Here is a 14678-nt window from a genome sequence, read left to right on the forward strand (position 1 = left end):
CCCAGCTAAGACGTTTTAAGTTGTAGTTATTATAGGAATTATAGGACTATTTCTCTCTGTACCATTTGTATTTCATATACCTTTGACTATTGGATGTTCTTATAGGCACTTTAGTATTGCCAGTGTAACAGTATAGCTTCCGTCCCTCTCCTCGCTCCTACCTGGGCTCGAACCAGGAACACATCGACAACAGCCACCCTCGAAGCAGCGTTACCCATGTAGAGGAAGGGGAACAACTACTCCAAGTCTCAGAGCGAGTGACGTTTGAAACTCTATTAACGCGCACCCCGCTAACTAGCTAGCCATTTCACATGGGTTACACCAGCCTCATCTTGGGGGTTGATAGGCTTGAAGTCATAAACAGCGCAATGCTTGAAGCACAGCGAAGAGCTGCTGGCAAAACGCACGAAAGTGCTGTTTGAATGAATGCTTACAAGCCTGCTGGTGCCTACCATCGCTCAGACTGCTCTATCAAATCATTCACTTAACTATAACATAATAACACACAGAAATACGAGCCTTGGGTCATTAATATGGTCGAATCCGGAAACTATCACGTTTATTCTTTCAGTGAAATACGGAACCGTTGCGTATTTTATCTAACGGGTGGCATCCATAAGTCTAAATGTTCCTGTTACATTGCACAACCTTCAATGTTATGTCATAATTATGTAAAATTCTGGCAAATTAGTTCGCAACGAGCCAGGCAGCCCAAACTGTTGCATATACCCTGACTCTGCGTGCAATGAACGCAAGAGAAGTGACACAATTTCCCCTGGTTAATATTGCCTGCTAACCTGGATTTCTTTTAGCTAAATATGCAGGTTTAAAATATATACTTCTGTGTATTGATTTTAAGAAAGGCATTGATGTTTATGGTTAGGTACAGTCGTGCAACGATTGTGCTTTTTTCGCAAATGCGCTTTTGTTAAATCATCCCCCGTTTGGCGAAGTTGGCTGTCTTTGTTAGGAAGAAACAGTCTTCACAGTTTGCAACGAGCCAGGCGGCCCAAACTGCTGCATATACCCTGACTCTGTTGCAAGAGAAGTGACACACATTCCCTAGTTAAAATAAATTAATGTTCGCAGGCAATATTAACTAAATATGCAGGTTTAAAAATATATACTTGTGTATTGACTTTAAGAAAGGCATTGAGGTTTATGGTTTGGTACACGTTGCTCTGAGGTTTATGGTTTGGTACACGTTGGAGCAACGTGTACCTAAGTGATTATATGCAACACAGGACAGGCTAGATAAACTAGTAATATCATCAACCATGTGTAGTTAACTAGTGATTATGATTGATAGTTTTTTTATAAGATAAGTTTAATGCTAGCTAGCAACTTACCTTGGCTTCTTACTGCATTCGCGTAACAGGCAGGCTCCTCATGGAGTGCAATGTAAAGCAGGTGGTTAGAGCGTTGGACTAGTTAACCGTAAGGTTGCAAGATTGAATCCCTGAGCTGACAAGATAAAAATCTGTCGTTCTGCCGCTGAACAAGGCAGTTAACCCACCGTTCCTAGGCCGTCATTGAAAATAAGAATGTGTTCTTAACTGACTTGCCTAGTTAAATAAAGGGGTAAAAAAATATTGTAAAAAAATAAATACATAAAATAAAATAAAAATTGTCCAAATCGGCATCCAAAAATACCTATTGCCGATTGTTATGAAAACTTGAAATCGGCCCTAATTAAATCGGCCATTCCGATTAATCGGTCGACCTCTAATCCAAACCAAGCTGTCACTTTTGTCACAGCATCAAAGGCATGAACTGCTCAAGTAACCATACTCAAATATTTACATACAGAAGGGTATAGAACCTTTGAGATGTATGAGCTCACAGTACACCATTATTATGAAATGCTCAGGCAGGTTCAGAAAAAGAGACATGGTTGAGTCAGAGCCAGACACTCCCATCTCCCCAAACCTGTCTCCCAGGTAGAGACTAGTCAATGGGCCGTGGGACAAAAATGTATGTAGTATGCTGCTATGCTAGATACACAGCTAAGAGGAAAGCTAAGGCTAAGCCGATTATGGTGATGTATGCAGAACATTACAATATGGTACTATATAAAGAAGGGTGAGAGAATAACAGGATGATACCAGATAAATAAAGCGGTAGATAGAAGTCAGAGAAACAAGCACACAAAGGCACGGCGATGACGAGTTTAGGACTCTTGCATTGGAAACTTGGCCCACAGTGATTTCAAATGCAAATAGAGGAGTTAGGTTTTCCTGGTATGCAAAAAGGCCATGGCTGGCAACAGTCAGAGTACTGTGTGTGTGTACAGTATGTGTTTGTACAGTGTGTGCGTGCGTATTGCCTTGGCTAGGGAATGCTGGAAAGGCCATGTGGAAGAGCTTAATTGTGTCAGTCCAGCATTCATGAATACTAAACCATGAATGGAACCTTCCATCAGAGCATTTTCCATAAGTTACACTGCAACTCTGCAATTTATACAGGTGTAGTCAAAGAAAGAGTTAATTCAGACATTTACATTTGAACAATCTTGATTTAATATAAAACTAGGTCATTTTACTGTTCACATTTTTCCAGAAGATTGTATTAGAAATGTCAATGTAAATGGGTATGTTTTATGATCATGTATTTGAATGCATTTTTTATTATACAATTTCAGTATCTGTACACCCACCAACTCATGAACACTGCTTTTTTTGATAGGCAAACAAGGAGGAATTTATGTTCATATTGGAAATAAAATATATACATTCTTGACAAGATTTAGTTTTGGTTACTTCTTAGATACAAAATATTGCATTTAAAACATTAAGTTGTGGCCGGGTAAAAAAAAAAAAAATCCCTCTTCCTCCCAATAGTGCTTAAAGTGAAATCCTGAAATCGATTTGACATTCAAACCTCATGGAGTCCACACACCAGGTTTGCAGGCACCGCAATATCTGGCAGAGTGAGAAATAACAAATCAACATCTTGTTTCTATCAGTGAGTTAAGAGCTTACATTAACAAGTAATCAAATCGATGTGCAAAGGACAGTTTGAAAGAATACAGTATGTGTAACATATTGCAATCTCGTCACGGATAGCTTCGTCATGCTCTTTCCCGTGATGAGGTTCAAGTGAGGTGAAAGACCGATAATAACGCTATTGTAATAGAATAGTTCCATATAATCTAGATAATAATAGGCCCTATAGTAATAGAATAGTATTATATCATACACAACAGTTTCTATTGTAATAGAATCGCTGCAGAGGGGGGACTGTCTGAGATACCTATCTTAGCAGGCTTGGGGAGGTTCAGGTTGGTCATGATGTCCACAAACTCTTCCACGCTCTTGGTCAGGCGGGGGTTAAACCTCCTCTCCTCGCCCACGGTGGAGGCCGTCTGACCTACAGCACAGGGTTAACAGACCTGTTAGCAATACAACCCAATGATGATTCAATGACTACACTCAACTGTAGAACACAGTCTGATCTGGCTTAGGAATGACTGAGAAGAGAACAGAGTTGAAAATGAAAGTAGACAAATGGTGAAGAGTGGTGGTACAGTACACTGGACAAGTTAACTTCGTAAAGTCTATGGAAAGGATAGTCATAGCATTGTGAGAGTATACAAGCCTTCTGGGTATGCTTGTACAAAATAGTTGGTGAGGCTGTCCCCAACAGCATAAATGTAAAAAAGGAAATCTTGCAAGGAAAGGGGGTCAGGGAATACACAAGGATATACACATTATAGTGGAATACAAACACATTGCATAAAGAGGATGTCTTGTCAACCTTTGTAGTCATGTGCAGGGAAGACGAGACACTGAGGAGGTAATGTAAAGATCTTCTGGTGGACTGATTCATAGAGCCTTCTAGAGCAGCCTGGGAAGTAGAGAAACAAACAGATCAGGGTTGTTTTCATTGGACCCCAAACAAACGGACTGAAACAGGGAGTGACTACCTGGACTTGTCCGATAAGAAACACTCATTCACGTTTTTCTGTTCCAAAACTTTTCCCGTTGCTTGCCCTATTGAACATAACCCAGGAGTAGGCTACAGTACAATGACTATTTGTGATCAGACTACACTGAAAAAAAGGTTACAATACTGCCACCTTGTGTCCACTAAGCATAACTACAAAAACAATCCAACAAGTGTGGGTGAGGCAATGATCCACAAACTTGTCATGCATTGTTTAAAATAAGTCCTGACCAAAGAATTGGGAAACAATAGTGTATAGGGATGAAAGTCTGTGATATACCCTGATAATATCTCCATGACTAGATATATCACTACAGAGGCCAAAAATCAGAGAGAATATGACTGAGTCACACTATAGTACTGTGTTAGCTTAGACAACCAGGCCAATGCATTACAGTACATTTTGTCTTGGTTCTGCTCGGTTTAGCTATGTACTGTGGAAAAGGTTACCCTGCTGGAAGTCTGTCCTTCCACAGCCCCTGATTAGCAGTGTGTCCCCAGTGAAAGCCATGCTCTGGTCCCCTGTCACCAACGTCACACAGCCGTCTGTGTGTCCTGGAGTCTCCCTCACCGTCAGATACTGAGGGACGAGAGAGGCAGTAAGAGGGATTACAGATAACAAGTGAGGGGAAGTAAAGAGGAGAAAGGGAGTGTGAAGGAGAGATGAAGGTGAATACAGCCAAAGCATCATCAACAACCCTGGTCCAGGAGAGCAACAGTACATGATGTGTAGGCTTTTGTTTCAGCCCAGCACTCGTACTCAGTTGAACCAAAACCCTGTAAACCTATGACTCTCCAGGACCAGTGATTTTGTGTGACCACAAATTGGGGTAGGTCCAGACCCATACTGTATTCTCTATAGCTATATGGCTGTAGGTAGGTCTGTCCTCACATGTTTGCCAAAGCTGATCTTATCTCCCTCTGATAGCAGGATGTCTGCACTAGCCCCGCTGTGCTTGGAGATGGCACTCTTCATCCCAAACAGCCTGTTCTTCAGCTGTCCCGTGCCTGTGATGTGGTCTGCATGGCAGTGAGTGTTCACTAATCGGGGGGGAAATAAACAGTGTACAGTGTGAGTCGTATGTCATCCTAAACAAGAATACGATAAACAAGGAGATCAAAATGGATGTAGGATTAGGTGTGTGTGTGTGTGTGTGAGGAGTGAGTTAGAGTGTAAGTGGGTGGGTGAGTGAGTCAGTGTGTGCATGTCTATATGTGTGTGGACGTGTTAGCGAGCGCATGCTTGTGTGTTTGTCCATGTTTTAGAGACATCCAAGTTACCTGCCACTTTCAGGTTGAAACCCAGTTCCTCTACAAGTTTCAGATCCCTGTCCACTGTCTCCAGTACTGGATCAATGAGGACTGCCTCCCTGCTCTCTGTATCTGCCAGTAGATAGGTGTAAGTGCTGCTCACCGACTCAAACAGCTGTAAAGGTTGGAACAAGCAAGGACAAGTGAGTGAGTAACTACAGGTTATAAAAGGTGAGGGCGCAGTACAGTATGCTATTACCTAACGCACATCCTGCCTGTATATTAGTCATGGATGATAACATGTGGGTGTGGTCTTTTATGGTGATAAGTGGTATTGCTGTTTTCTGTGTCAAGTGTCACTGTCAAGGTGGATTTTCATACAAGAGAAGGGTGCAATTGCGGCCAGCAATTGGAGACAGTCCTGCATGTGGGCATTCCTGCATCTACAGGAACCCCCATGTATCTTTCTATTGGTCCATTTTTAAGCTAGGACTCCCGTAGGAGGCGCTCATGTACAGTAGGTGGCGGTAATACAGCATAAAGTTGAATGCCAAGCGCAGGTAAACACCACAGAAGAAGAAGCGGGAGCAACAACCGTAGCTAGCTAGGACAACGGTAGACAGTGTCCTTCGCATTTCCGTTAACGAGGATAGTTGTTCAGTAGACGTGTAAGACACTAACAACCTAGGAATCCGGTACACAGCCGGTGGGAGAGGTAGCTAGCACACCGGTAGACCGTGTACTTTGCCCCCGCGTGTCGGGCACTGGTTTCCCGCAGTTCTGCTAACGACGGCAGGTGTTCGCAAGCGGGAGTGAACGACGCTCCGGTACACAGCAAACACTAGTAGCTAACTAGCTAGCTAGGACGCCGGTAGACAGTGTCATTCGCCCCCGAAAAACTCAGATAACACTTATTTCCGTTTTGACACAGAGGGTAGGGTGGATTTTAATCGCATAGACAATCAGGGGAAATCCAGAGTCACACAAGCATGAAGATGGCGTGCTTGTGTTATAATGTAATGGTTATCTAGTTCGGTTTGTTTAGATTTGAGTTATTACAAATCTTAGGTGGGTTTTTTTTTGCCAGAAAATGTGTAAACATTCCCATTTGAATACGCCCCATCTACTGCTACAGTTCCGCTAGCTTTCTACATTGTTGTACAATTGTTTGAAAACAAAACAACTAAGGATGTCTGGAAAATACGTTCCCCCTAATTTTGTGAGCTAAGACTCATTTTAATGAATTCTCACGTTGACCTATTGCAAAATACTTGTTTACATGCAGTGAAAAAAAGTATTCCTATTTTCACAGTGCTTCCAAAAAGTCGGAGCCCAATTGAAACTTCAGCCTATAACTTGCCAAACGTTGGCCCAAAGCAAAAAATATATATACATTATTGCAGTGGCTAACTCACCTGCCTGAAGAAAGGCCCTTTTCCCAACTCCATCCTGGCGCAGTAAGGTCGTATGATGACTGATTCCAGAGGCTGCTTGCTGGTGCGTAAGCCCGGGCCCATGTGGGCAGGAACTTTACGCAAGTGCCCGGTTGTTTGGAGGCACAGCGTGTAGGCCAGAGCAGGTTTCAGTCGGTTTACAATTAAACACATTTTTCCTCCACGGTGATTTAACTGACACTGCGACGGGCAGGGTAGAAATCCCAGAACTGAGCCGACGAGTTTGTTGTGTCCCAATCCTTTGTAGCGGTCCGTTGCCTTTGCAGTATATTTGGCTATAGCCTAAAACAAAATTAGCATGGTAGGCACAAATGTTGTAGCTATACTGACTTATTGTGCATGTAGCCAGGAAGTCCAACAAAATCTGATAAGGGAGCCTACTCCTTGCGAACCTCCAAGCACTAAACAAGAGCAGTGGACATGTGCAAGATGTCAACACTTCAACGCGCGCCCACACACATAAACTCAGCAAAAAAAGAAACGTCCCTTTTTCAGGACCCAGTCTTTCAAAGATAATTCGTAAAATTCCACAGATCTTCATTGTAAAGGGTTTAAACACTGTTTCCCATGCTTGTTCAATGAACCATAAACAATTAATGAACATGCACCAGCGGAACGGTCGTTAAGACACTAACAGCTTACAGATTGTAGGCAATTAAGGTCACAGTTATGAAAACTTAGGATACTAAAGAGGCCTTTCTACTGACTGAAAAACACAAAAAGAAAGATGCCCAGGGTCCCTGCTCATCTGCGTGAACTCTGGAGCGATATGGAGGTGGAGGGTCCGTCATGGTCTGGGGCGATGTGTCACAGCATCTTCGGACTGAGCTTGTTGTCATTGCAGGCAATCTCAATGCTGTGCGTTACAGCGAAGACCTCCTCCTCCATCATGTGGTACCCTTCCTGCAGGCTCATCCTGACATGACCCTCCAGCATGACAATGCCACCAGCCATACTGCTCGTTCTGTGCGTGATTTTCTGCAAGACAGGAATGTCAGTGTTCTGCCATGGCCAGCGAAGAGCCAGGATATCAATCCCATTGAGCATGTCTGGGACCTGTTGGATCGGAGGGTGAGGGCTAGGGCCATTCCCCCGAGAAATGTCCGGGAACTTGCAAGTGCCTTGGTGGAAGAGTGGGGTAACATCTCACAGCAAGAACTGGCAAATCTGGTGCAGTCCATAAGGAGGTGATGCACTGCAGTACTTAATGCAGCTGGTGGCCACACCAGATACTGACTGTTACTTTTGATTTTGACCCCCACTTTGTTCAGGGACACATTATTCCATTTCTGTTAGTCACATGTCTGTGGAACTTGTTCAGTTTATGTCTCAGTTGTTGAATCTTGTTATGTTCATACAAATATTTACACATGTTAAGTTTGCTGAAAATAAACGCAGTTGACGTTTCTTTTTTTGCTGAGTTTATAGGGTCATGGTTAGTCAGAGTTCAGTGTGTCACTATGACTTTGCACATAGGTGTATTTATATAACAAGTTATTTGGCACTGCTTTCTGCCCTACGTGACTATTGTCAGCAACTCCAGAAAGGAAACAAACCCAGTCCCAGTTGAATCCAACAATCCATGCATTATTACCAGTAATTAACCATAATGGTTTGAATGAGAATGTGCTTTCAATAAAATTACAAATATTGAATGCCAAGCAAAAATACATAATACTTTAATATTTTGCATAAATGTAAGTGGTCGCATTACTGCTAATAAAATCTAGCTGTCAGAGAGAGGTATAATTCATTATTGTTGGGGTTCCAGATTCTTCAAATGTGTCCATCTGTAAAAGAGTCAAAATGATGACAGGGAGTGGTGCATTTTCACATTCAGAGAAGCACTGACCCAGTTCTGTGTGGCTGGTGCATCTACTGTAACTATGTACCTCTATGTATTTGTACATCCAGGGGAGCAGCTGGGTGACTCTGGTGTAGACTCCTGGTTTGTTGGGCCGACCACAGCCATCTCCCCAGCTCACTATCCCAGCCAGCCTCCAGTCCCCCTTCCCTGTCTCACACACCAGAGGGCCTCCACTATCTCCCTTACAACCAGAGAAGACCACGTGAATTAATGCCTGCATGCATAACCCCCCCATTTTGCTCTCAGAACAGCCTCAATTCGTCTGGGCATGGACTCTACAAGGTGTCGAAATCGTTCCACAGGGATGCTGGACCATGTTGACTCCAATGCTTCCCACAGTTGTGTCATGTTGGCTGGATGTCCTTTGGGTGGTGGACCATTCTTAATACACAAGGGAAACTGTTGAGCGTGAAAAACCCAGCAGCGTTGCAGTTCTTCACACTCTAACCGGTGCGCCTGGCATCTACTACCATACCCTGTTCAAAGGCAATGCAATCTTTTGTCTTGCCCATTCACCCTCAATGTCACACATACACAATCCATGTCTAAATTGTCTCAAGGCTTAAAAATCCTTCTTTAACCTGTCTCTTCCCCATCATCTACACTGATTGAAGTTGATTTAACAAGTGACATCAATACGGGATCATAGCTTCATCTGGATTCACCTGGTCAGTCTATATCATGGAAAGAGCAGGTGTTCCTAATGTTTTGTACACTCAGTGTACATGCATCAATCAATCAATATGATATTTTTTTCTATGCATATTGGTGCGCTGCATGCACTGTGATGTTAGTTTTCTTGTAAGATGTGTGTAATTCTTTTTTTCTATTTATATGATAGAACACATCAAAATATGCCATATACTGTATAGGCCTATTTGGTGCCAGCTAAGTGGATCTGCTTACTAGACAGGGAACCATTTTGATATGTAGAGAGCATAGGCCAGCTGAGTATAGCCATTGACATCTGGAGTAACAGAGAGGCCTTTCTTTCTCATGGAATAAACAGATTCCTCAGTATTTTGTTTTGCAGTTCTTGGTGTGCGTGTGTGTGCTTGTGTGTGTGTACCTGGCATGAGTCCACCCCTCCCTCCATGGTGCCAGCACAAAGCATCCTGGGAGTGAGGTAGGAGCCGTAGACATTCGGGCGGGAACACGTGGACTGGGCTATCACTTGCACCTGAGCCTGTCGCAGCTCAGACGATACAGAGCCTGAGAGACAGAGAGCGAGAGAGAGAGACAGGTAGACAGACAGACAGAGGTGGAGTAGAGAATGGAGGGTTAAAGACAGATGAGAGATTATACAAATATGAGTGTATTAATGCGAAGAGAATGAAGAGACAATTGTCAGGTTATTGAATGAGATTTTGGGATGGCAGGGAACATTGTCTTCATTCTGCGACAAATGTCAGGCAATTTGATGTGATTATGGAAAAAGTGGGAAAAATGGAAGACAAGTAAGGCAGAATTATTAGAGTGATCATCCAATCAGTTGAATCAAAAATCATAAGGAAGTGGTGTGGGAATACTTGTGAACGTGACTCACCCCCTTCTTTAGTGAAGCCCCAGCCAGTGACCCAACAGGGGGCACCAGGAAGGAAGGACTCTCTAGGACTGGGCATACACACTGGTCGAACCCCACCTAAAGCAACACATAACCCAACACCAGGGTCATGTTAATTAGGACACACCGTAGCAAAACGTTTTGCAACGGAAAACTGGTTCCTTATTAAACAAGTTCAAATAGTACCTCCCCATTTCATTCAGTTTCTGACAGTTTTCTCCATTTTGTGCAGCACATTGACTGTACTGCACTGACGATAAGCTCACATGTACCCAATAAATCAGCGGTTAAATCAAAAGCGATTCTGTGAGGTAGTATTTTCACATTCTACTTCATTCTACTTATTTCACATTTAATATAACAAATCGAACCCACCATCTTAGTTTTGCAAGCACCATGCTCTACCAACTGATATTCTTTTTGTGTTGACATAGTGTTAAGTTGTCAGTTAGATTTCATGCTTGAGAGAAACCATGTACATGACAAATGCCAAACAGGAACAGGTTAAATCAGAATAGGACCAACCATACATATAGCCATATAACCTCCGCTGAACAACTTTCATCATGAATTCCTCTCACCTCCCATGTCTATGTCAGCCACAGTGCGCAGTAGCCCCAGGTCATAGTCGTTGTTGTTTATGGAGAAGCTGGGGTGATAGAGGATCTGCAGTGCTCTGTAGCGTTGGCCCGCTGATGTGTCTGCCAAACTGAGCGTGTCCACAACCACCTGCCACTCTGACTCTTGCAACATGTTGTACCTGGGTTATGGAGAATGCCGGGAAATAGAAGGCACATATTATCTAATGTAATAAGTACAGTTTCCATATTAAGACAGCCTCAGAGTCAAAAGGAGTTGTTGAGGATGTCCTAATATGGACACCGTAATGAAAATAAATAAATAGATAAAGCATTTATTCTCTTTCCCTCCCCCTTACTGGATGAAGCAGTGGGCTGCAGTAATGATCCAACGTGGGGTGATGATGGCTCCCCCGCACACATGTTTCCCTCTCCAGTGTAAACTGCTCTGCCAGCCCCACTTATCTTCTGCTAACATCCCCCCGACAATCCTCCAAGCCTTCCGACCAGCACCAACTGGACCTAGGCAACCTGAGGCATAGTGGGATGGGGGGATGGGTGCTTCTACAAATTAACTGTCAACACAGACATAACCTGAACACGTTATTCGGTTATGCAAGACATTGTTCCGTTTGTACAATATTGACTTGTGGGATCAGTTACTTATTGTCATTGCGTGATAGCCAGTCATTTGGCCAGTTGTCTACAGATTGCTTGTGAATTTGAATGTACCAAGAAGACCTATACAATTCGGATATATCAGTGGATCGGATGGCATTACCTGCACTGGTGTTACCTGTCTGGTTGATGGGTTGCTTGGGCAGCAGGACTGGCATTGGGACACTGCAGTTCCCTTTAACGCCACATGGCTGCACAATGTCTGTCAGATTGGGTGGGAAACACAGGAACTTGACTGAGGAGGAGACAAACAAGATGCGAAGGAGAGTGAGCGAGGACGAGGTAAAATGGGTGTTTGTTGAATGCTTGCATCCTTTTTTTTACTGTCAAATGCATCTTGTCTTGGGCGGCAGGTAGCCTAGCAGTTAAGAGCGTCTGTCTGCTTGTCTGCAAGTTTTCATGGTTGCCCAGGAATAGGTTGGAACATTTATGCAATCAACAATGTGGATTATATTATACAACTGAAAGGTTGCTGGTTCGAATCCCTGACCTGGCTAGGTGAAAAACCAATTGATATGCCCTTATTGCGCCTGTAAACTCTGTCAATGTAACCCTAATTGTGCCTGTAAGTCGGCCTGGATAAGAGTGTCTGCTAAATGACTGTAAATATAATAAGATATGACATTGTGGCTGTAAATGTTACTAGCCATAAAATCCTTGCTTTCGCAAAGCTTATTGGAGGAGAAGATGCAAGGGACCTCCTCCCCCAACGAGCTTTGAGAGGAGTCGAGTGAAAAAGGCTCGTGACGTTTTCAGACACAGCCCGGGTCTACAATGCCAAGCACTGTATTGTCAGTGAGGTTACCTAAAATGGCGAAGAAAATGAAAAGAATGATGAAGACGGCGATGAAGGTCGTCAGCATTGTCAGACGTGAGGGGCAAGTGCACAGCGGGGCCTCAAGATCTACAGTAAGAAGGGAATAGAATAAAACATACGTTATTTTGAATAAACTGCTGCATTCTTTGGATACCTTGGACATTCAAGTGCTTTTAACAAGTACGTGCATAACCTTTATAGAAAAGTACAATACGTTTCAGAGACGTATAATATCTGTCCCTGTGTGGTTGACGTGTCGGCAAGCTTTCATGGTTGCCCAGGAATAGGTTGGAACATTTTATGCCATCAACAATGTGGATTATACAACCGTGGAAAGGTTCATGGTACAGCCGGGGGGACTGTGGTGCTTGACATGAACACAAGCTAATCAACCAAAAGCCCAGTAAGACTTGGGGCATATTCAATACTCCAATTCTGTTGCAAAATGTTGCAAGATTTTCATTAAATGGAAGCAAACGGAACAAAACGGGAAAGGACCTACCTGAATTTGTCCAATAGAAACTCTTGTTTTGCTCTGTTTGCTTCCATTTGGTTTTTAAACGGTAAACGGTTTCCGTAATGAATACGCCCGGGTATTCAAGTCTCTCTCTCCAATACTGCACATTAGCCTACCTGGCTCTTCATCAGGGCAGTCTTTGGGGAGTGTTAGCCCAACAGATCCTTCATTCACTTCAGATGGCTTCCTCTGTGGGACCTCCAGAGAGCCACCATCACAGGGAGGGAGGGGCGAGGTGGTCTCTGAATTTGGGTCCTCTGAGCAGGCCATGTCCGGGGGTTGGGGAGGCGAGGGGACTACCATTTGGGGTTGGGCCTCCATGGGTACCTCAGAGGAGGACGTAGGGGGATCAAGTTGTGCTTCTGTTCGGGGCTGTTGGGCCTTTAGATTCACCTCAGAGGGGCGAGGTGTTGGGGTTGTGTCTGTCTGATGGGCATTGGGAGGTGGTGGTGGTATGCCCATTCCCAAGTGGTAAGTGGGAATTCCCATGAGTGCAAAGAGTGTAGAGAATGGTTCCTGGAATACCCCCACTGGTACACCCCCAGTCGCAACATTGAGGGAAACCGAGGGGAAGGTTCCGAGGGATGGGGTGATGGGTTCATTGCGTGGATGTTGTGCACGTGGAAGGAAAATGGAGGCCTTCATATCTATACTTGTGAGGTCTGGGTATAGGAGTTTCTGGGGGGGTGGTGTGAGGAGTGGTTGGGCAAGGGGGGTGATAGTAGACTGATGCTGTAGGGGTTGGAGGTGTGCGACAGGTGGTGGAGGATGGATCTGACCAGGGGGAGTCTGCCCTGAGTGGGATCCAGCAGAGAGGGTCTGAGGCTGGGCAGGAGAGCAGACCAGAGAGGGGAGCTCTGGGCCTATCCCAGATGAATTGGTACCACAGGTGCCCTTTAGCAGAGATATAGACAAGCTTTTAAGAACCTGTACAATGTGTTTTGAGGGTGAATGTTTACATCTTGATATAATCTCTGTTCTTATAAACAAGTACACACAGGATTTTTTAACATATCTGTATACACATTAAGTCCTCCACAAGTTTTGTGCTGTCGGTAGAATCAACAGAATTGTGCATGAATGAGAGTTAAAGAGAAAATTATTATAAAGAGCATAATTGCTATAATAGAGCTATAAGGAATTTGAATAAAAAATTAGAAGTTTGCTGGGAAATCAAATACCACCCACTGTAGATTAGGCAAGGACATTTTGTTTCCAAAAAAAGTGTAGTTACTAAATAGATTTTACCTGAATGTAAGCCATAGAGAGCTGTGTGTCTCTACTTCATCAGGGATTATTCAACTGAATCTATTATTCCTTCACTCAAAGTTGGAATTCCAAAGTCACAAGAACAACATCCTTGAAATAGTGGCAACAATTCTGTCAAATGCATTGTCTATCCCAGGCTTGGTCTTTTTCAGTTCATTTTCGCCAGACCGCTCCTCTGTTGTCTCTTCTTCTACCTGCACTCATCCTTCCGTACCCAACCTAGTTGCTTTCCTAATCTTTTCATTATCTCACCCCCCCCATCATCCCTCTTCTTCTCCTCTCATGAGTTCCACCATTTTACCTCTCCTTAATTTTTCTCTCCTCCTCTGAAGGGGGTACTGTAGGTAGGTGCGAGCAGGACAGGACAAGGTAGGGCTGTAACAGATATGTACACTCTCGTCATCGGGGATCATGAAATATGGATGTGAATAATTGTGAGCCAGGGTCAGAGTTTAACAACAGAGGGTAATGTATACTGCACCGCCGTGTCATTCACTCGCAGGGACTCAGTTACACAGACACAGTATACTGAATGAAAACATACTTAAGTTTTAAATATACAATGAATCCATTCGTATTTGAAGGGCTTCTCATTTGAAATATTCTCCTAGGTTGGTTTGCATACAGTATGACAAAAACACATAGACAAACTGTCCCATACAAACCATGTCTATGTTCATCGATGGGACAGGAGTTGTCAATGGGAGGCACGCACAAACGCACAGTCATAGTGACCTA

At 43.7% G+C, this 14678-nt stretch overlaps 1 protein-coding gene across 1 annotated transcript; it reads right to left on the bottom strand.

Moving 5' to 3' along the window:
- Positions 1 to 2495: 2495 nt before the first annotated feature.
- Positions 2496 to 7048, bottom strand: LOC106582613 (persulfide dioxygenase ETHE1, mitochondrial). Its single transcript, XM_014165844.3, has 7 exons — positions 6612 to 7048; positions 5227 to 5371; positions 4838 to 4986; positions 4396 to 4525; positions 3757 to 3846; positions 3253 to 3369; positions 2496 to 2921 (listed from the first exon to the last, which is right to left on the bottom strand). Exons 1-7 carry the CDS (start codon positions 6801 to 6803, stop codon positions 2875 to 2877), a joined length of 870 nt encoding a protein of 289 aa, XP_014021319.1. The 5' UTR covers positions 6804 to 7048; the 3' UTR covers positions 2496 to 2874.
- Between the last annotated feature and the right edge of the window lie 7630 nt (positions 7049 to 14678).

This window comes from Salmo salar, chromosome 02, assembly GCF_965601325.2.
Source record: "Salmo salar chromosome 02, fSalSal1, whole genome shotgun sequence".
Classification (NCBI taxonomy): Eukaryota; Metazoa; Chordata; class Actinopteri; order Salmoniformes; family Salmonidae; genus Salmo; species Salmo salar.